At 38.5% G+C, this 23,722-nt stretch overlaps 1 protein-coding gene across 5 annotated transcripts in view; it reads right to left on the bottom strand.

Annotated features, from left to right (window-relative positions):
* The window catches only part of PTPRK (protein tyrosine phosphatase receptor type K), a 296,457-nt gene that overhangs the window by 182,424 nt on the left and 90,311 nt on the right, over positions 1–23,722 (bottom strand). For all 5 annotated transcript variants that reach the window (XM_054279018.1, XM_054279017.1, XM_054279019.1 and 2 more), the window contains exons 4-5: positions 22,915–23,030; positions 8,779–8,953 (exon numbers count right to left, since the gene is read on the bottom strand). In XM_054279018.1, coding sequence (XP_054134993.1) covers positions 8,779–8,953; positions 22,915–23,030 — 291 coding nt within the window. The remainder of the gene's footprint in view (positions 1–8,778; positions 8,954–22,914; positions 23,031–23,722) is intronic.

Raw genomic sequence — 23,722 nt, 5'->3', positions numbered from 1 at the left:
TGGCGAGACTTCACTAGCATGATGACTTGTGTACCATAAACCACCCAAGAGTAAGCGTTTTAATTCAGCCTTGTCTGAATGCTGTTATAAAAGTTTAATAAATCAAAATGATCAAAATGCCCCCAGTGGCAGGTTGGGATTCAGTTTCCAATTCAAATTCCCTTTAATATATGGCTTCTCTGACATCCTGCATTTTCTGCCATCTATGTTGAATTCCAAATGCACTCCTTTTCATCATTACCATGCATCTACTCATCGGCAGCCTTTTTAACAACTCTGCACAATACAGAGATGTCAAACCTGGAAGGGTTTTCCCCTCCCCAAAACTGGAAAATCATGGCAAGTAACGGAACTTTGTCTATACTTAAGTAAATATTTTAACCTCCATGGTAATGTCAGTGGCATTTAGGCTGAGAAAGACCATCCTGAGCTGCAGTATTCAAATGAAATATTTGATTTACATAAATGCAGAGACAGACCAGATACTGGAAGGGAAATTATCCAAGTGAAATACAGCAGTGATGTGGTGGGGCAGTCTGGAGACATCTCTAATTATGATGAGAAAAATCACTTTACTGCAAATGATCTTCATGCCACTGTGCTTGGATAAAACACAGATATAATAAACAAAGAAACCCCTTTTATTTCCTCCTCGAAGTGACACTTGCCAAAAGCTTTTCCCTTGCCTCTTTTTTCCTTTGCACCGACTCCCATCAAGCCTATAGTCCAACAAGAATCCCACTGTTCAAAGTGATTATATTTTAATTTCCCAAATGCTTTATTTGGTGTTTGGATTCACTTAAGTAACTTCACAACAAGGAGGCACATGAGAAAAGGGCAGAGGTATAGGAGAGAACCTAAACAGTGTGGTGTCACATCTGTGGTATCGCCAGCAGCACCATTTTGGATCAGGCTGAATGAAGCTGCGTCGTGCCTTGGCTTGGCTGGATTAGGCAGAGCAGGTGATACCCAGTTTATGCTGCCTGTAAGGGGCCTGATAATACCTGGTCTGCCACAGAGGCAGGAAAGCCATGAGGAATATTACCTAAATGCAGCACAAAGCCGGACAGCACAGAGCCAACTCCTCTGCAACTGTGAGCCACTCAGTCAAGATCATCCCAGGTCACCACCCACTATATGCTCCCACTAATTTTCATTGACCCTGCAGCTGTATTTATTTTGCTGCCAAGCCATGGCAAGGTCTCCACAAGAGCTGACAAGAACAAGTATCAGTCCACTGCCTGGCAAGCAGGGAAGGGCCCCTTTCTGGAGATTTGCTTTGAAAGCACATTCCTGCTTGAAGGTTTATGTAACATGGTCAAAGACAGCCATCAGAAAACCAGTCAGGCCTGCTACATGTTCATTCCTGGACACAAAGTAGTGTCACACCTAATGACACACAAAATAGTGTCCCACCTACTAATTAGGAATGACAGAAGAAAAGCTGTATGTGGTTCTAGATGTGATCAGATGTCTAGAAATGCAACTATATTGACATATAGAAAAATAGTCCTCAGAAAAGAGCAGAAATAGCCATGCAAACATCGATTCAGCTAATTGTCAGCATCCCTAGCCTTCCTCCTCCTCTTTTTTCTTTTTTTCTGATTTCCACCCCGAGCCTGTGAAAAGAGTATTCCCATCATGCTTCTTGTCACTGGGTAGAGAGCAGAAAAGAGAGGACTTTCACAGAAGCTATCCCATGTGCTCTCATGCAGGCAGTATGGAGCCTTGCAGAAAACACAAGAGGAACTCATGCTGCTTGAACTTGTGACTAAAAGTGCCACAAAGCATCAACATCCATCATGGATGTCAGGGAAAAGCATACACCAGGCAAGGAAAACTATAAATAGAAAATGGCCCTTGCACCAAATGAATTAGGTAATCATTAATCTGTTCTGCAAGCTTTTGAGTGAAAAACTAAGGCAAAACACCTCTGTCCAGGCCGAGAGGGTATTGCCCTTCACTTGGACAATGTCTGAACCACAGACCCCTGGGACAGAAAAATCCTAAGTCAGCAAAGGATGATTCTACATCTACCTTTCTCTGATACTCTGCCCCAGTCTCTGGCTATTGGGGCAGGACACAAAGCTACAGGACTTGGGTTTTTGGTCTGATCCAGATCAGTCACCTTTAAGTTTGGAGAACACATTAAAAAGATGCATATCAACACTGAAATTGCTAGTTTTTGCCTAATGAAAATGTTAATTTAGCTATATCAAGCAGTACAAAATTCATGTCTTATGAAGTAAAAGCCAAATATGTGCTTTACATTAAATGTTTTGGGTCTTCCTGAAGAACACATCAGAACAACAATAAAGCACCAGCTCACATTAGAAAAATTTCAAGAGCCAGCTGGAGATGAGACAGCTCAGGGAGATATTGCCAATGTGTATAAACACCTGAAGGCAGGGTGCAAAGAGGACAGAGCCAGGCACTTTTCAGTGGTGCCCAGTGACAGAACAGGAGGCAATGGGCACCAAATGGAATACAGGAAGGTACCTCTGAACAGCAGGAAACATTTTTTCTTACTGTGAGGGTGCCTGAGAATTGACACAGGTTGCCCAAGGAGGATGCAGAATATCCATCCTTGGAGATTTTCAGAAGCCATCTGGACATGATCCTGGGATACAGGCCCTAGGTGATTCTGCTTGAGCAGGGTGAGTTTGGTCCAGATGACCTTCAGAGGTGCTTTTCAATCTCAGCCATCCTGTGATTTTCATTTCAAATGTAAACCTGTGCAGCCAAGATTGCTCAACACAGAAAGATGGAATGGAGCCTATGCCAAATGCCTGGCCTTTCTGTTACCTCGTGTGAATAAGTCTCTCTGGCTTCTTTGAAAAATCCTGTCAAAACTATTTTCTCCTACTTCTCCAGCAGAAGCAGTTTTCCTACACTTCCTGAAGAAAATGAGAAATGGACCTATTAATTATATAAACCAGAGACAAATATTTCCTGAGCAAAGGAGGTGAGCAGAGTTACTTCCACAGAAGAGTTGCCTGAGCAGAAAGTGGAGCTGCTATTCTTTCTGATATGTAGATGAATGACGAAACTGAGACTCCTATCTCATTCCAATTATTCATTACAAGCATAAAGACTTTCTGAGGCATTTCATTCTTTTTATGTAAAGGAGGCAGGATTTGACTTCAGGGTGAAAGCCTCTCTTTACCTGCTGTAAGAAACAGAGGATTGAAAAATAGGAAGATTCACATGTTAAACCTACTTAAAGAGGATAAGATCTTAGCACTGTAGAGAAATTAAAACTAGAGAATGCCACAAAAAGATCAAGTTAATTGGATCCTTGACTCTCTGACAAATGCTTATACCTAAATATACACTCAAAATATAATTTGCGTTTTATAAGCAAGGTTTAGAGAAACCTCACAAAACAATTTCTTTTTTTCTCTAACTACTGCAAAGTAATTATGACATTATCATCTGCTCCTCTTGCAGGGATACAGCCATGAGAGAACTAGGCTACAACTAATGAGGAAACTTGAGAGTATAAAGTAATTTTGAAGATGAGTTGAGTGTCCAGAAGAGTACCAGTCTTAATATCAATACTCCAGGAATGCATCTTATGAACCAAGAACAACAGCCACAGGGGGCTTCTAACACAAAGTATTTGCATACCTCTATTGAAGTCTGCTGATGATTCAAAAGGAAACTTAGCCAAGGTAGTGGTGAAAAGCCCACAGATTTCAATAATTTGGACTGCAAAATCTCTCTCCTCAATTTCCTCTCTGGTCTGAAATTCAGTAAGTCCAGAAAAACACACACCAATGGCTCTCCTCAAGACTTTGCAAAGATACAGTCCAAAGCCACTGTCTCTTGGAGACTGAACTTCTGAACAAATTACAAAGCATCTCTAATAATCTGAACTGTCTAATATTTATGATGGTGGGTATTATCACCAGAAGGGAATTTATTTTTTTTTTACAAATTTCCTATTTATTAGAGAACTTAATAATGGAGGGCAGAAATATGGGGCACTTTGTAAAATTGGTGTAAAAATACTTCAGTCCATTTGCAAGCAGAGAATATAAATTCAGGCTACTTGATGTATTTACTTTTCACCTGTCACCTAGTGCTCTCCTTGACATATTTTTAAGTCTGTTATTATACTGAACAAATAAACCAAGTCACAAAATTGAATACACACATCTGAAGCAAGCTTTGAGATTTCACTTACTTTTCCAGACAAAACAAGCACCAGTGAAATTTGGAAAGTGCATTTCAGTCCACAGCTTTCTCAAATGGAAATATTTCAAAGCTTTCTTGTAAGAGAAAAAGAATAATGCTCCCGTGAGAAATACTTGCCAGGAGCAAACTCCATCTTCACAGTGTTCTAGCATCACCAGGAGCCAGCCAAATTACTAGCTTTCCTATATGAAATCCCTAAAGAAATTCAGACAAGAAAGGTAGAAAAATCACTGCCAGGCTTGCGTAACAGGAACTGCTTCTGATGGCAAACCAGCCCAATAAGGCTAACAAAGAGTCAAACACAATCACATATCCCACCAAAACTTGAGCCTGATGACTTACAAGAGAGACTTCTTGCAATGAAAAATCAAACACAAGAAATAATGATATCCACAAACTCGTACAAACAAGTCAGATGCCTAGAAACAGGTCAGTTCCTCAAAACTTAGGATTTTTGGAAGAACATTCAGAAGACGGTAGAGGAAAACTGCCTTTATCTGCTGGGACTAACTTGTATTTATCAGGTGCATGAAGACAATTCCATATTGTAACTATAATTCAAGGCAGAGATCTCCCCTTGCTTTGAACCCAGAACAGAAGAGATGTTTTTGTTGGATGAAGAAATGTTAAAAAGAAAAAAAAAAAAACATGTAGTAAAATCATAAAAATTTGCTGTAATTTATGGCTCAAATAAAACTTACAAACTTATCAGTAGAACCAGAACTCTCTACATTATTATTAACAAATGATACATTTGAGTAATACATTTCAAGGTTTTTAGCCTTTATTTTTCTACCTTATCTTTAATTCTAAGAAACATTTTCTTCCAAATCATATGTGCAAGATCCACTACAAAAAATAAAGTGCACCACATTTCCTGCTGATTTTGCAGCATGTAATAGCATGATATCAAGTTTTGTACAATTATTTTTCTAACAATGTGCAGCTACTTTGCTAACTAACCACATGAGAATGTGACATCAGCTTCATCCCTATCTCACACCCATTTTTAACATGCCATGTCAACTAAGAAGCTGATCACAGCTACTGTGTTGGACACTACCTTGTTTCTTGATGCACAAGGTAACTTTTCTGGCAAATTCTGACAACTTCAGAGAAAGATTCCAGTACATTTTTAAGAGCACAGAACAATGAAGCAGTACAAGAACAGATTATGGGGCAAAACTCTCTACTGATTGAAGATCAGAGCATTTGATACTGCAACTGGGAAAGGCTACACTGTTGTAAATATCAAAAATACACATGAGCCAGGCACAGGTAATCTCTTTGGACGCTTCTTTTGGGCACAATTGTAGGGGTCTACAATTGCACACTAAGCAGCAGAGACTTTGAGATACACTTGCCCCCAAAAGTAAGTAAGAAACAAGTGAAAAAGAAAGAAACCATCAGTGGCTTCTTGTGAACTCCTACCTATCACGAATACTATAAACACTGTTTCTTCCTCCCAGCATCTCCTTCAAGTTCCAGTGCAGACAATCCTGAAGACTTCAAAAAATTCCCTTTCCAGAATTTGCCAATTTACCAGGGAAAATATAAATAGACAATTAATCTGATGGACATATTCAGGAGGATAAGTCAACTAACAGTAATGACAACACCAAACTTCCTGTAAAAGGAAGGGGAAAGGGAAAATTCCTTCTACACACAACCCAGAATAATAGCAGTGCCATAGAAACCATGTTAAAAAAATCAATACAGTGCAGCCACTGAGCTGGGAGCTGAAGACCAGCTCTATACAAAGGTGTGCCATTAAATCATTGACTGGAACTACTTTTGGTAAAATCTCATAATTTAATTACAAATCCTATCCTAGTTCAATTTTTCTTCAAAAAACTAATCAGAGTAAGTGAGTTATCTCTTTTAAGGTCTTGAAATGTATACCATCCCTCCCAGGTACCTACATTCGTAATAGAGTTTAGAACTCCACTAAAAGTAATTCTTCTGCTAAAGCTCAAAATGAAATAAAGATGTTTCAACATATTGTACATTATAGAACTGGAAACTTTCATTACTAATCAAGACCAACTTATAGTTTGCTTATCAGGAAAATATCAGATGCCTCTATACCTGCATTACGGTATCACATGTCTGTATAGATGTATGGATATATCCCAAGATATATCCATATCTTGGCCAGGAATGCAAAGGTTTTGAGGTACTGTGCAACAACTCCTGTTCCTCATCCCTCACTCTCTAATAAACAGTGTTGTCAATAAAGTTTGGCTTCTACAAACCAAAGACCTTATCGTTACTCAGAATTATCTGGAAGCAATACTAAAGCCATGACAAAGTAAATTGCGTTTCATCGTTTTTTTCCCCTCCTCTGGCTGTGAGAACACACAGATCAATACTCTTCAGTATGAGAATTCTGCAGTGAAATTTTCATTTGTTACAAACAGCAACAAAAGGGCCCCAAGCATGCCCTGTCACTTCCAGTTTAGAAGGAAATGCACTAATAAATTCTTCCCCCTGGGTCATCTTTGACAACGGGCAATACTATGCCAGCTCTTATTAAAGGCAATTCATATCAGTGGCCCAAAAATTTCCTCTAAAATTATCATCTTTTGTATCCATGTAGCAGGATGTCAGCTTTAAAGTGCCACTGAGATATAGGACCTGTCATTATGGTTAATTTTCAGCACAGTTTTAACACCAGGGTAGCTGATCCCTAAGGGTATGGGTATGCTTTTTTGGCTAACAAGATTTATTTAGCGGTTATCCAGACAAACAAGAAAATATATTACTGTATATTGCTTTTCAAATACATCAGCAAGCAATAAATCCAACTATAAAACATATATCTTTGTTCTCTACCATGATGTCAAATAGATGAAAATGGTTTTGGAAGGTTTATCTTTTAGGGCATTTTTAAATATTTTTTTGTTTATATATATGTATATATGTGTGTGTACATGTGTATTTAAAAAAGAAAATAGTTAAGATTCTTGGAGTTTCAATAAAAAGCACACAAAAAGTAATATTAACCTTAAAATAGAAAAACCTCTATAGCTGCTATATATATATAGCCAAATACCAAATTTATGATTTAAGCCATAAATATGGTGTTATGAAATTACCTAATATTTTCAGCAGGACAGTATGATGCATTTTAAAAGTCGGAACTATGAAATTTTATATTCTTGTTGGGTTTTTTTAATTTATTTATTTGAGACAAATAGTATTCTTAATACCATTTTACTGTGTTTTTATACTAGAAAAAAAAATAGAAAACTTAATTTATTGGATAAATACACTGATTTGCCTAGCCTTTCTAACAACAATAGTCTGTTTTTGTGCCTCAACAGGACTTATTTCAATTTATTAGGATGAAGACCATCTTTGGGTTTCCTAGACAAAAGGTGCATCCAACAGAATAAAAAGAAGCTCTTAACATGTTGTCTAAATCTTTGTATAGTCAGCAAGGCCCATTTTTATTGACGTTTTATAGCAGTCATAAAACCTGGTTGACCTCAATCAAACAGCCTCCCAGGGAAAATACCTCTGCCAGCAAATACCAGACAAAAAATAGGTCAGGGCATTTCCTACCCAGCTTTAATTTCTACAAGCTGAGGACAAACTTGCTTGCCTGTCCCTGTTCCAGATGCAGTGTCTGACTACAAGGTGCCAAACTGAGCAAACATCCCATTGCTTCACCAACGAACCAAGCAAGAGCCCACCGTGTGTTGGACCCTGCACCCACCTGGCCAAAACAGCCCCTCCACCAGACAGCAGCCCTAGAAATTATTTCTGTACACCTCTTCTTTTTTCCAGTTAAAAAACTGTAAATTTCATCACAACTAAGAATGATTAACGAAGTTTTGAAGGTAACATAGTTAGGTAAGAAGCAGTTCAATAGCTTATTCCAGGCCATAGAAGACACAATTTTGGAAGTGAAAACTGAGCTTCTATGTTCAACCACATCCTTAGCCAGTCAAGATAACATGTTTCCAGAGCAAAAGATGGAAAAAAGAAAAATCTCCAACTTGATCACACCACAAATGAGCTATGGTTGTACACCAGCTGTCTTTTGAATGAATTTCAACCAAAAAAGTATTTCAAGGGGGAAAAGCAAGTTTTCTTTTCTTTCATTTACTTCTGTACTGAAAATCATCACGGAACATCTCTACAATGCTCCCAGTAGTCTTTGGGTAGGTGAAAGTTTACAACTCTTTTAATCTACCTGTCTCCCAGGTAACAGACCAATGTATTATTTGCTCTACTACCAGTGTGCTCAAGGCAACAGATTTTAAAAGGGAATGGTAACTAGTTATAGGTGGAAGCTGATTTGCACCTTAAGTTCAACAAATAGCATTCCCAGAAAAGCATGCAAGCACATTCCACACACTGTGGGATCAGGGTTTCACACAGGTGCATTCCATGGAAAGCAATTTTAAGAAGGTTTGCAAACCAGTCTTTCAACTTATGCGAGTTTCACAGGGCTATCTTTGTGTGATCGTTTCAGATCAAGGCACATATAGGCTAAATAAAAAGTGTAAGCAAAAAGCACTGGTATTTAAAGCATTTAACTGGATAAAATGAAAATAAATAAAACTTTACCTCGAACAATAAGTTGAGCAAAGTTTGAGACTCCAGAGCCTCTCTCTGACTGAGTTACACAGCGGTATAAATCCTGGTCGGTTTTTGTCACCTCTTGCAACTTAAAGGTAGCTGCAAATCTTCTGTGATTGATATTTTTAGTCTGAGCAACTGGAATATCTTCCCCATTTCTTCTCTGAAAATAAGAGTAACCAAGGCAGAGTTAACTCAAAAGATATAAAAGACATTTATCATTATCATCATACAAAGAAGACTCAAAAAACAGAACCACAACCCAAATGCACTCAGGCCATGCTACCATGCAATTCCATGGAAGAAGAGCTCAGTACTGAGGTCCCATCAAGAAACAAACAGTACTCAATACTGTTTACTCAATATCATCTCAAAATCAAGTTAGCAGTGAAAAGTACCATGAGGATTTTGCACTGGCACAAAAACAGGATCATGACATGCTCAATTGCAACTGCCTTACAGCTGGAATCATCCTCGGACAGCCCAGCAGTAGCAGTTGTACTCCTAAGAAAATGCATTCAACTTTAAGCAGATTTACAACACATCCACTGAGTGTATTGTAAGATATATTTAAACAAACCTGGCATTGAGGGATTTCAAAGGTCTGCCACAGCTCTTTTTTTCACCAACCAACCAATGTTTCCTTTTTAATGCTACCTTTTATCTGTCCAAGTTCAATACCTTCTAAAATTTTAGCTTTGTTATACTAAGCACCACCTATCCATCTAGAGCTAGCTGAAATAAAAAGTGGAGGGCAGGAAGGCACTAAAAGAGGAATAATACAGATCCAATTTAAAGGAAGAAGCTTAGAGAGTTCTTAAAAAAGCATAGCTACCACAAATCACTGAAAAATTTAATCTGTCTGGAGCTGTGGGACCAGGTGACAGGTCAGTAAGATAGAAACAGTTTGAGCTCTTGTGGGATCATTTTTCCTTATTACCATTCACATTAAATGCTCAATTTTGATTTCAATTGAAAAACAGACCCTCCACCAAAAGTCATCATTAAAAACACCCAGAAATATGCACAAAGAGAACAAACAATGTCACTGCTCTCTCCCATGGATCAACTGCATGTTATTTCCTGACCAGGGTAGAGTTTCTGAGCACTCAGCATTGCTCAGCTCCTAGAAAGATGGCAGCATTTGCTTGTAACCACTCATTCTGCTCAGCACATAGCCAAGTGTGACCCCTTGAATGAGAAACTTCATTGAGGTTTTAAATTCCAAGCTTTCTAACACCAGAAGCACTACTGCTGAGACACAGAATTTAACAACCTGAAAGCCTGTGGCAAAATACAAAGGGCAGAAAAAGGAGATGATTTAATGCTGCATGTGTATATCAGGCAGCCTCTTGTCACAGGCAGTACTACTTCCTAACACTTTACATCTACCCTTTGTCATCCCAGCATAGGCTAGTCACTTTAAACAGTTTTGTGGTAGATTAACCAGCAGTCCTTCACCACTGAAACAAGCATTCAGTCTAACTATTAACATGTTTAAATGGATTAATTCTATTTATACCAAGCAGGCAGATTTCAGTCACTCACATGCCAGTACAAAGACCATGCCATTATCTTTGCCAGCTGCAGGTTTATTGGTGGGATTTTCTCACTGCAGGAAGACACCATCCAGTTTCCCACACCCAGCCACCCTCTCTGCCATTTCCTCAGGTGTGAGCTCTGTCTGCAGGGCTGGGCCAGAAAGAGCCACAAGGTACCAAGAGCAAAAACAGATTTCCAGAATAAAAAGGCATACAAGACACTTCCAAAAGGTACTCTTATTGCTCCTCCCTAGAACTGTCATCATCTCATAACAGCCACAAGCCTGGTTATCACAGGAGTGGTTTCTGAGAAGGCGTTCCCAGAGCAAAAGCAATGGATGTTGTGCTCTAGGACACCTAGACCAACAGTGGTGCCACCAGCAGTGACAGGCACAGGCTCCATCCTCAGCTCTGTGGGTACCTGACTCCGATTTGGAAAAATTAAGGACCTTTTCTGATGCCTGCAGATACTCCTACACAAGAAAAGCCTTATTGAACTTCAGGAATCAACGAAATTATTAAATTTCAATGTCAAGCAAATGGGGGATGATGTTAAAGGCTTTATTTCAGTGATAGCTAAACAACAGTAAAATTATTTTGTGAGAAGTGCACCTTCCTGTACAACTAGATGGCTTCTTTTGATAGAAAATACTAAATTTGAAAGCAGGATTTTCAAGCCTTGCACTCTCCACTCTCCTCCCCACCTCAACCCTGCCCGCCCCTCCTCCCCAGTACCAACAAAAGGTTTGGACTGTCAGAAATTTTATTTGTTTTTAATTTACTTAATTTTTAATATAAACCTTGGATCTAGTGCCTTGAAATAACCAAAATAAACAAATCTCATGGTACTTTCCTCCTCTCAGGCTCATCCTGTGCCCTGATGGCCTTGCCACATCATAGCCACCCAGCAGAAGGAAGTCAAATTCCCCCCTAAACACAAACTTGCCATATTATTGTCAAAAATACCAAGCAGCCTATAATAAACCAAAGGTGTATCTTTAAACCTTATATGATAGCAGACTTGACAAGCAAACCATGTAATGCAGTCATTTTTGCTCTGCTATGAAGGGAAAATACATATTAGGGAGGTCTCTAAAATTAAGGACTCCGTTTCAGTGAGTTCAGCTCTTTAAATTGGAATGCCAAACGCTTAGTCTGCATCAGAGGAGCACATCCAAGCTACACTATATATAATAATTTACACTCTGAAGATCAGAACTTGCTTACTTAAGCTCATCTGCATGTTTCAAGTTGAGAAACAAACTGAATTTGGCTTCTACTTAAAATGAAAAATTAATTCACTTCCAGAGAAATTAATTAAAATAAAATTTGACAAGCTTTACAGTTCTAGAACACCTTAGATTTTCTTTATTTATATCAGTGACTTCCTGCCATATTATCTTACAAGACTTGGAGCAGTTGCTCTAATTTCTCTCAATCAGAATTTGTTTCTTGGGAAACAACGGCACAACCACATTTTCAAAGTCCTTCATGTATAGATTATCCATTAGAATATTTCTCCATCATTAAAATGATGGAAAGTTCAAACAGAAGAGAGTTCTCATCTAAAAATGAATGTTAAAGAAAAAGCCCTGCATTCATTTCAGTGAATATGCCTTACACTGGAAACCCATTAGCCAGTCAGAGTTCAGATGCACTGTCATGATCTCTTAATTAAATTCTTCTTTTTAATGTCAGAACATTACTACTGATTTTAAAGGAGAGGAAAGAAAGGCAGCAGTGCTCTCTGCTTATTAAGGGTTCCTGGTACATACTGTTTCAATTTACGTCTTGCTCACACTGAACAGATCTTGAAAATGCTGCTCAATTAAGTTTTAAAAATTCAATTTAAAATTAATGTGGAGTTATACTAATGGGTAATGGCTGTACCCTGTGTGATCCTTGGTTCCTCCAGTCTCTTGCTGTCTGATTTGATAACCCTGAATTGCTCATTTAAGAGAGGTCACCACCAGGCAGTTTTTCTTTGTGAAAATAACTCTGGGCTTTACAAAGGACTACTCTCTCTAAACACTTGATTAAAAGAAATATTAGTCTGTGAAAAAACCTCCCTAATTCTGGCATTCCAGGCATTTAAAATTACAATCTTAAATAAATCGCTCTGACTTCACGGTTATTTTTAATTTGATAGGAACATGATTTCATTAAACTTTTTTCAGGCACTGAAATTAGATCATCTATATTTTAAATAAAGTCAACAGCAAAGCCTACACAGCATAAAAACAATATTGAGTAAATTAACAAAAATTAGTCTTAAATATCTCTCTTTTGCCTTATGAAAGAAATTAAGCATTTAGTAAATGTGAAATGCCATTTTAATGGATCTTTTAGAACCTGAGTGGAACAAAAACAATCTAAACTGCAAAGGCTTATTTAATTGGTACAATTTAAGTGCATATCTTATATAAATTAAAAACTTATCAGCCTTTCTCCCTTAACTTTTCAGGTTGAAAATTTGTGAACTTTGCTTTTTTTGGTGAAATAGCAATGAGACACCTGTTTGCAGCGATGTTCCCTCTAAATTTTCCAGAACCCTTTTTTTTCACACCAGTGATTTTTATAAGCCTGGACAGTTCAACCTTACACATCCCCATCCTTTTCTTACTGTAAACACCTTAAAATAAGCCCTCTCTGCTGCTAATAATTAGAGTCAACTCTGGTTGCCTTCTCGGGCTCTCGGCGGGATGCCTCCAGAGATCAGAGGATGTCAACGCTTTGGCTGCAGTGACATCCGCGTTACTCTGGCAGCAGTGCCCCATCAGCTGCCCTGCACTTGCTCCCTCCTCACCTTCCCTCCTGTGCTTGCCTACAAAAGCCAACCTGGAATATGAAAAATCTTCCTGAGAAATCTCTCCCTCCCCGTATATTATCATCACTAAATGGATCAGCTTGTGATCAGATTCACTGCACGGCCACTGGCAGCAGAGGAGAGGGCAAGTTATGTGTGGTAAGTGGGGCACAGGTCCACAGTTTGTCTGAGCAACCCAGTCCCCCAAAGCTGCAATCAGAACTACACCAGCAGTACAAGGGCTGGAAAGATAACCCCATCAGCCCAGGGCATTAAACCTCTGCCGCCTTGAGCAAAGGGGCATTTGTAAACAGCATGATCCAAAACATTCCCGGGTTTACTCGTTATGTAAAGGAAGAAATGTCTCTTTTTGATGGAGGAAAAAAACAAAGAGGGCTGACTGTGGATAGTTTGAATGCCAGCAATAATGCACAATCTCTGCCAGATCATATTTTCAAAAAAAAAAAAAAAAAAGAGGAGTAAAGACACAAATAACCACAGTGCTTAAATTTTATTTTATATGCACCTGTCTGTCACTCTTCCACAGACATACATATTCTTTTAGAGAATTTAAGATACAATTTCCAAATGGAGAAAAAGCTAAAACCATTTCTACATTATTATTGTTGCTGTTGTTGCAGTTGCTATTGTTATTATCATATTTTCTTCTTTTTACACAAATGTCTCAATATATTCTTGGCATTTTGAAATTTATTAACATACGAGGAAAGCAAGACATTTATTATGGGAAATTATGAATAAAATTTTAATTTTTTCCCCACAAAGGATTTAATTACTGAACAAAGTGGGATTATTTTTCCAATTTTATTTATAAGTACAAAATTTAGCCTAAGAAATTTTTTTCAAGACGATCATAAATTAGAAATATAGCTTAAGTAATATGCTTAAATAGCCCTATCTTTTAAGAATAAAAGACGGTGAACTAACAATTTTTTAAAATTGATTATAAAGGGGAAGCATTAAATATTTTAGGTAGGAAATTAGTAGGATTTGCTTTAACTTTCTGGTCTCCTACATGCATAGCAAACCAGAATAAGGTTCTACTCCCCAATGAACTGTGTATTCATTTATTAGCAAGAAAAGCTTCACAACTTTTCCCATGCAAACATACACTGAAGATCATGAACAAATGTGACAAGCCAAGATTTATCCTGCATGCTGCACTGCAGTACAGAAAAGTCCACAATTACTTAAAATGTCTTGATATCATGCACTGCTGTTGCTCAAACTTGTCTCCTCTGAAGTAGCTGAAATTTCTAGCACGCTGAACTGACCCTCCTACTGAAGAAATCAAGGGCTCTGATGAAATAATATAATTGAGAGACATCTGGCCCTTTAGAGGTAGCACTTAAAATTTATTTCGTTATAATGAGAGCCACCCGAGGCAAACTAGCAAAATTCATAGTACCGTGTCCCTGGTCGTGCCACCACACAAACAAAAGCCAGACTCACTTTCTCTGAGCATTTTAAAGCCTCTTAGTTTGAGCCTAATTGAACCCATGTTGAACATTCAAAAAAAAAGTATATATATATTTTTTTTTTAAATGGAGCTTTTCAGAAAGCCTTGGTTCTGAAATGCAGTGTTCTTGATTTAAAAAAATAACAACAAGCAACTAAAAACTCATAACTCACAAAAGTATGGACTCCTGACACAGTGATTTAAGGTCTATGTCATCTTGAGCAGTGCACAGTGAGCTACAGTATTTATCCTGCAGCACAAAATAAAAAAATCTGCTTAGTTAGAAGACCATGAAGGAAAAAATTTGCAGAAGAACCCACCACTCAGGGCTGACACACCACAAAATAGTTCCTCAAAAATTTCTCAGCCCACCGCTTTACTCTTTTCTAAAGGCATCCAAGCCTACCAGCTGCTCTTATTCTTCTGTAATTCATTAAGTCCTGCAGCTATTTGAGAATAGCTGGGGTATTAGGCTACCTACCACACATCACACTACTGAGGAGAAGACAACCTGGATGCAGGTGATAACAGACAAGAGTCCCAGGACAGAATGGCCAAGGAATTTATAATAACATCTTTTTGTGTACATCACCTTTATTTCAGGTGTCTCACATGCATGGGTGCTTCAGCCACTGGCTGACTGAGGAGTGACTACCAACTACACCCAAGGAAGGACCAAACTTCCACTGCAGCCGTTCTGCCTGTAAAGTACAAAGTGGCAGGAGAGGAGGAGCCACCACCAAGGCCACAATCAGCAGCACAGCTCCCAGCACCAGATGCTCCAGCCACCACAGGACCCCAGGGAAGACCTACAGGGAGGGCAACTCCAAAGGCTGCTGTGTAAACTAAATGACTGGTAGCTATGCAGACCAGAGGACTTAGCTAACTGGGGCAGAATTAAATTAAGACCAGGAGGATTACAGTATTTCATGTTGTTGAAACCCAGGATGACCGGGCATCTAGGGGAAACTGCCGTATTTATCCATGAAGCTGATAAATTGAGGCAGGAGAGAGGGAGAATGGTTGATTAAGGGTTAAATGACATAGATAGCATCAAAGGTGAACAGAGGAGGAAGAAAATAGAGGGGGGGAAAAAAAACCTTTGTGAAACAAACAAGTTATGAATACTTTAAATTTTCATGGGTAGAATATTCTGTATAACCATGGCTGAGTCAGGAGTGTGCAATACAGAATAAACTACAAGTCAAGTAATTTACAAGGAGCCTAATAGATTACTTCAAGGCTGCTTTTCATACAACTTTGGAAAAAAGGTTTGGGAAACAAGAATGTCTATCACACACCATAAACATGATGAGGTGAAAGTGAAGGTAGAATAGACAAGTCATTGCAAAAGAGTACTCTATGCTTCCCTACACTGTCTCTTCCTTTCAAAAACATATTTCCCGTAAGTAAAAGCAACCGATATGAAACAAATGAAGAAAGTGAAGCTTCTGTGCGAGACTCAAGCACAGGGAAAAAAAAAAAAAAAGAATTTATATCCTGCTTAGCCACTGTCAGTAATCAAGATAAAGGTAAGGTGAAGTAGACTTGAGCAGGATTTTACTGGCTGAGGAAAGGAGGTTTGGCACAAACAGCCCAGTTTGCTGTGCAGATTAGTACTTGCTTTAGGCAGATGATGCTGATAATCCAAAAAAGTCTTCTGTCTCCCCAGAGGCTCACCCACTGCCCCCCAGGGAGAAGAGCAAAACCAGAGCCATAGGGCCTCTCTCTTCCTGCAACCTCCACAGAGCATCATAGCCCCACTCCTCCTTAGGGCAGCAGGCCTGACTGACTTATTTCTGTTCAAAACCAAAAAGCATCAAATTTGACAGTTGACCAAAACCAAAAAGGAGATCAAAACTCTCCATCACAGTTCCACGGCTGAAACCCTGCAGATGCTAGCAAGGCATCTTCTCTGAACTCTCTCTAGGCAGCACTGAATAAAAAAGCAAAATAACAAAGCTTTTCTAACATTCAGAGTATACTATGCCCTGCTTAGCTTTCAGGGATCATAAAATTTGTGCAAACCAACAGAAAACATTCTTCCAATGAACACAGTGAATAGGCAAGTGCACTGTAACAGCAAATGTTTTATCATCAAGCTAAAAAAGGCTATCTTAACCAGTTAATTAACTGTATCAAAATGCAATGGTATCTCAAAAGGCAAAGTTACATTAGAAAACTCACAGAAAGCAACATGCATACAATGTAAAACAAAGTTAAATTGGACATGACTCTCCTATTAGAAATGCATTTTTTCTGAGACCAAAAGCAAGCCTCCTAACATTCACTGTTAGGTTAGCTAAATAGTTTACCCCAAAGACCCACAGCCCACACCTCAACCCTCCTGCTGAATACTAATCCATGTCTTCACCTGGGACCAGCAGGAGGAAAAGACTTCTGTTGCACAACTTTTCTTCTTTGAAGGGAAATAGCCCTTCCAGAAAGCAAAACAAAATAGTTAATGTTTTGTCCCTCAATCCTTTGCCAGAGGCATGAATTCTTATACAGCCTTTCTAATCTAAATTCCTGGAATATTATGTTGGTCGTGCACAATGCATCATCACAGGATACCATCTGCATATGCCCAGTCCAAAGACTTGTTAAAGAGCGCATATATGCAGTACCTAGCATGAAAAATGAATGCTAAATATCACATCCTATTCTGTGGCAATCAGCACCAAAACCCAAGATGATGGTGAACAGGGCATTGGGGGATTATGGCAGTTTCCTCTACAAAAGGAGTGGGACACAGCCAGTTGTTTGAGCCCGAACAGACGCTCGCTCATCCTCCAATAACAGTTGGTACCGCTGGGAGGTCAGCCCGACTCCATTGTTTTTGCAGCAATTTGCATTTTATTTTCCATAATGCTGTTTAATTTCACTTTTTCAATTATTACTCTCAGGCAATTGCTTTAATTATCTGTTATTCCACGAGGAAAGACACTTTCCCCTGGCAGAGACAGGGGCTGCATCAGACCGTATTAACGCTGACGAGCCTCTCCACGGGCGAGCGCGGGGCTGCGGCGCCAGCCTTGGCAGCGCGCGTGGAGGGCGGTTAGCCAGCACCCACAGCTATTGCTGACAGATTGGCCCGCTCGCCACCGCTCAGATGGCAAATCTGCCCAGGATTACAAGGCGCATATTAAACCTTTAAATGCATGCAGCCGGAGCCCCTTTGAATTTCAGATTCGCCAAGGCAAATGGTATCACCGCAGAGCGTGGCAAAGCGCATCTGACTGCAAAGCCAGAACAAGCCGCTTTCCCTAATCCAATGCTGTGTTAATGCAAAGCTCAGCAATGATGGATGGACTCATTAGTGCCTCAGTTATCGCCATCTGAACCAGGTGCCAAGACATATGGTTTAACAGATGTTCCAGCAAAAAGCTCTGTACGCTGCGCTGTGCAAGTGTCCAGCTGAACCGGACATCGATAAGACACTGAAAATCGTATTGGGCTTCTGGGAGCCACAATGGTTCCCAGCTCAGGAAGCTGTTAAACACAGCCCGATTATGCAAAAAACCCTATTGCTCTGATATCCCAATTAGATCGACTAAACAAACGCTGGACAACACACACACTGCTTTCTGGAGTCTTGGTGTACCCAAATGTTATTTAAACTACCCAGTCAATTATATTTCTCTACTGTATTTGCAAAGAAATGAAGCTTTCTTTATACAGAAATCATCACATGAAATAAGCAAGCAGAGCCCCCATCCCACTCTTGCATTTCCATGTTTAGAATGCCCTGTGTGCAGTATTCTTTCAAAAATTTAATACATAACACATCCATTCTGAGCATAGGATTACCATGCAGAAGCAACTTGTTTGCAAGCTTATTTACTGACACAACTCCTGTGGAATGCATGACATTTCATAGGGAAATAAATATAATAAAACAGGGATACTTCTTACAGTAATTTAGCAAATCAATGTGCACAAAGCAGCAAGGTGCATCAAATGTTAATAAAAGAAAAACTCCTTATTCTTTAAGCATCTTTCAAAGAAAGAAAATTCATAGGCTTTAGAAAGAAAGAAAATCAGCAGTAAGTGGGCAAGAACCAGTTAATTATTATATCTATCTATACACACTATATTCATTTATTTTAGACTACACACACACTTATGGTCACCACCTACAGGAAAGCATTTTTCAGCAAGAAATTCTGCTAATTCCTAAAGCTTAGAAATCAGAGCATACCAAAGCATAACAGGTGGAAAACCACCTAGGTTACCACCTTGGGTTTAGGAACTCCTGTGACACAACTCATCTGCTTCAGTGTGGACAGTAAAACCAAACTACAGCTGTTGGCGTGTGATATATTACAGTGGAAATTTAAGGAGAAGTTGGAAAATACTGAAAAAAAAGCCTCCCAGCATTACATTCTGAAGGGAACGACAAGTAAAAAAAGATACTAAGCACTGTGAATGACTGAATGCAGTTCAGAAACAGCATCAATGTTGTTTAACATTTAAACAAAAACTAAGGACTTTGAAAGCCTTTCAGAATTTGCTAATAATTGCAGGTCATAAAGAGACTCCTTCAGCACATAACCGTAAAAGGTTTGATAGCAGATCAAGTTGAAAAGGTGAAGAACAAAAGAATCTGAGCTGCATTTCTGTCCTGCTCCCACACCTACTATTCACACTGTCACAAAGGTGTGTTTCAGATCATCTTGTTCAACCAGTTAAATCTTTTTATCTGTGCAAATATTTATTCTGTATTAATGCAGCTTCAACTTTTGAAAACTTCTGTTATCTTTACTGCTTACTTCAATGACAGAGCTTTGGCTGCCCCAAACATTGGTCCACTGAGGCTGCAAAATACAGAGGTGGCAGGAAAGGGATATCAAAGGGGATAAGAGACCAGGTACAATCCAAAACCAAACAAACAAGAGCAGAATCTGCAGCCATGAAAGTCAGGAGAAGTTCAATTCAATGTTAATCCCTATTTGTCTGAAATGTTTACAGACATACATTTATAGAAAATGATGTGTTGATGAAAATACTGTCATTACAGCAGTAAACACACAGGAAACCCTGTATTGAAATGCTGTACCTATTTTTGTCCATTTTTATTTTTAGGCACATAAAGATATGTGCACTTAATTATATACACTGGGAAAAACATAAGCATGGAAATGTACTTGCAGATAGAACATCTAGTATATGATCAGGGCCCAGTAACTAAAACAAAATTGAATTTTACATAGGTCTACAAGGAGACATGCTGCCATAATTTCCACTTTTATATCATGGGGTTACAGTCTTTCCCTCTTCCCTGCTTCTAATCAAACATCCCAATCTTTTTCCACCTGCTGGCATTATTCATATGGGCAACTTAGACATGAATCAAGCTGGGGAAAAAGACACACACGAAAAACAAAAAAAAAAAAAAAAAACCAAGTAAACAAAATAAAACAAAAACAAAACCACAAAACCAGAAAAAACTTGTACAAATCAACAAAATCCAAACCAAAAAAATCCACAACTTCCCTTCCCCCAACAACAAAAATCCAATTGGAGTCAAAACCTTTTTCAGTCAGATCACTTTCCTGAACTGACTTACTGGAGAGCTGCAAAAGCCCCAGATCAGTGCAGAGAGGGATCAAGAGGGTGAAGCTGATTCTGAAGCAGCTCAGACCAAGCCCTGCCAAAGCAGCCATGGGACTGCAGGACTTTGAACAGAGAGCAGGATGGCTGCTATTTTTTTCTACAATTTACTTTAGAATTTACCTGAATTCTTCTCAAAACAGAAGGCTGCAAGAGCCAGAGAACACTGGTTCAACAAAATCTCTGCCTGGACATATTTACTACTTCAATGCAAGCATATGAAATCTTAGATCTCCTCCGATGCAAAAAAAGCCTGATGTCCCAGATTGCTCCTCAAACTTTTCCTTATGAAAGAATGTGTTTTTGCTGTTTTATTTTCCTTTTTTTCTTCCTCCTCAAGGAAATAGTTTTTCTTTTTCAATAAGGACATAACCAAAAGCTATTTTCTCTAAAACTATGTGCTTGGCAAGTGTATTCTTCCCCACCGTCATCCACTTAGTTTTCATTTTTGCACTTTGTCTTTTTTTTTTTTTTATAATGGCCTTTCTTGTTATGAGAAAAATACATTCCTGGAATGCTTCAGCTCAAGACTCTCAAAAACAATTACTTAGGCATTCGATTTGATCTGCCAGTTCTTCCTTTCAGGCTATTCGGGCTTTATGAATCTTGAGTATGGTCAAAGGTTAAAGCCAACCTTTCCCAAGTTACACTCCAGTGTTTCACAAGGCCCAAACACATCCATGCCAGTTTTTAAGGACAAGGAGTAAATTCACTATTAGCTATGTACAACAGCAGTAACTTAGAGTGCAATCTAAAGAAAATTATCCATTTAGGGAAGGTTGCCAATTCACACATATTGGGAAAGTAGGATTGCAAGGTGGAATGATGAGTGAAAAAAAGTCACCCTTAAATTGGTGAAAATCCATGACTGTTTACAAGAGACAAAGAAAGAGAACAGAAGCTCAAGTATCAAGGTATCTTCAAGAGTATCAGGGCACTTCACAAGCCCAGGCAAGCAGAGTTATAACCTCTAAAGTACTTCATCCATCACACAGTGAGAAATTATCCTATCTGTGATCCATACACACACACAAAAATAAACTACCCATGAAGCATATGGGGGGAAAAAACATATGTTTTCCAAGTAGATCTGGCTGCTAGTTGGGCTTCTCCAGGGAGTGAAAGTTAGCAAGGATAATCTGTCAGTGTTATCTGCCTCCAAGGAGTGAGTGAAAGGGAAGATTTCCAGCTGGCTGTCTCTACTGGGTCTTTCTGACCCACAATCAACTGCAAGTGGCGCTTCACAGGTTTGCTGGAATGCTCCTCATGCTATTGTCTTGCCTTGGATATAGCAAAACCCAGGCCAGTTTCACTTTTTTTTGTGCTTTGTGTGCTCTGTTTGGCAAGTCTCTGAAACCAAGCTGCTTTTTCTGAATGAATGCATTACATGTTTACTCAATTTAAACAAATTACTGCTCAAAGACATGGAGTACAAATCATTCCTACTGCTGCGATACCTTTTCACTAAATGCAATGCAGCTACTACTTCTGTTCCTTGTTAATGTTGCAGCATATTTGTCTGATAATATCATTTGCATATCAGATTTTTCAATCATCTTTTTTAAAAATCTCTTTAAAATTCCAAGCTTATCACATGCCTATATGCAACAGCTAGCCAAGGTTCATCAGCTCCACTATTAAAGCAGAAATCAAGCTGAAATAACTGATTGTAGTTCACTTCAAAACACATTTGATCAAAAATACATATTTCAAAGTTCTGATTATAGATAATTTAAAAGTATGTTTCCCAAAAATTACATAGATTCTAGTTCTGAAAATAAACAGAAATACATATTATAGGAATATAAAGTTTTAGAGGATATATTTAGAAAACATTCTAAAGGGATGTTGGTGCTTAAGATTTACATTTAAACTAAAGAATGCGCAGAAGTTGTACATGTACCATTTAAGTGATTTTTTTAAATCCTTTTTAAGTGGCAAAATTTAATTTTTTTAAGAGCAACTGGAAACTTTGCCATTATGTTACTCAACCAGCGGTCTTAAGTGTAAGTACTCCATTGCCATAATACAAAGGAGACTGGGTATTTTGGAGGATGGTGGTGTTCATTACTTTTTTTTCTTCTTTCATAGTTAGAAGGGTTATATTCTGGTTAGAGTAATCTCTTAAATTCTGACATACATAATATTCACAATTATAAACAGGTAAAAGTTAAAGCTCCTCCTATCATGGGGACAGAGGAAAAGGAAGTGCATCAGTCCTTTTAGGCTCTTCCAATTAATATGTCACTGAGTGAAACTGATATGCACACAGAAGTGCAGCCACATCCCTCCAGCCACCCACTTGAACAGGTAATTTATGCGATTAAAAAGTTCTCAAAATTCCCAACAGCTGTGTTACATCTGTGCATTACTAGATCCTAAATGCCAATTATCTGCATTTAATAATAATACATTTTTAAACGGAGGAGTTGATTTACAAAGAGAAAGAACACAATGCCTTTAAGGGCCAACCTTTTCCCAGCACCCACACCAGCTCTTATTTTTAATCAAAGCTTTACAATGTTGCAAAACTGATTACAAGTTTCTCCACTGAAGAGACATAAAATTCCATTTAAACTACATATTTTACATGCAGAAAAATAAAAGGCTTTGAATTTTAAACATTTCATCTCCAGAAAGCAGCTTGTCCTCTAGCCAAACAGACTTGCATGAGTTAGCCTTACCTGGAGCCATAACTTGTTATTCACTGCATCTCTCCCCGTAGCAATGCACTGAAATGTAGCATTCTGCCCTGCATTGACCTCTACATCCCCCAGCCTCAAAAAATGTGGAGATTTATCTGTAGAGGAGGAAAGCAAAAATTACAAATAAAAGTCATTATAAAAAAATAAAGGTGCCAGAAATATTATTATCTCCCTCAACCTCCATGTTTTAACAATTTTTGGCTAAAAAAGAAACAGAAGACAGAATATTATTTGTCTCATCTGTGTTCAAGGAGTGTTTTCAGTCTTTCCTCTTCTCCCCCGGAGATTCTACTAACTTTATGTTATACATGTGTTATAATAAAGTCTTTTTAAAATAGAAGTCAAAAGAAGGAGATCAGGTGCCAAAATGTCAGCAGCACTTGACAAGAATTATCCCAAAAACTTTTGAATGTATGAAATCCATCATACTGAGAAAAACCCAATTAGCAGCAGCATACTGCTCAAGCAAATAGTTACTGCTCATGTTATTTGCAATGCAACTCAGAGCTCTAGTTTTGGAAAACAAAACCATTGTGGCATTGAATATAATATTTCAGGAGCTGAAAAATATATTTTTCACACTGAGAAAGGCTGTAGGAAATCTCAGTGGCACAACCACCTGAAGGATTTACTAGACCTACAAAAGCCAACAGAAACATTTGAGGAATGGGCTCGTTACACAGCTCACCCACCCTTTTCTCAAGAACAACTAAAGAAAACAGTAGCTGAACTGTTCTTTCTTTGTGCTTACTAAAGAAACATGACGCACAGGAAAAAACATTTAATT

The sequence above is a fragment of the Melozone crissalis genome, unplaced genomic scaffold (assembly GCF_028551555.1).
Source record: "Melozone crissalis strain CALT ecotype California unplaced genomic scaffold, PUWL_Pcris_2 ptg000027l_1, whole genome shotgun sequence".
In the NCBI taxonomy this organism is placed as follows: Eukaryota; Metazoa; Chordata; class Aves; order Passeriformes; family Passerellidae; genus Melozone; species Melozone crissalis.
This window is presented reverse-complemented; position numbering and strand designations above follow the sequence as displayed.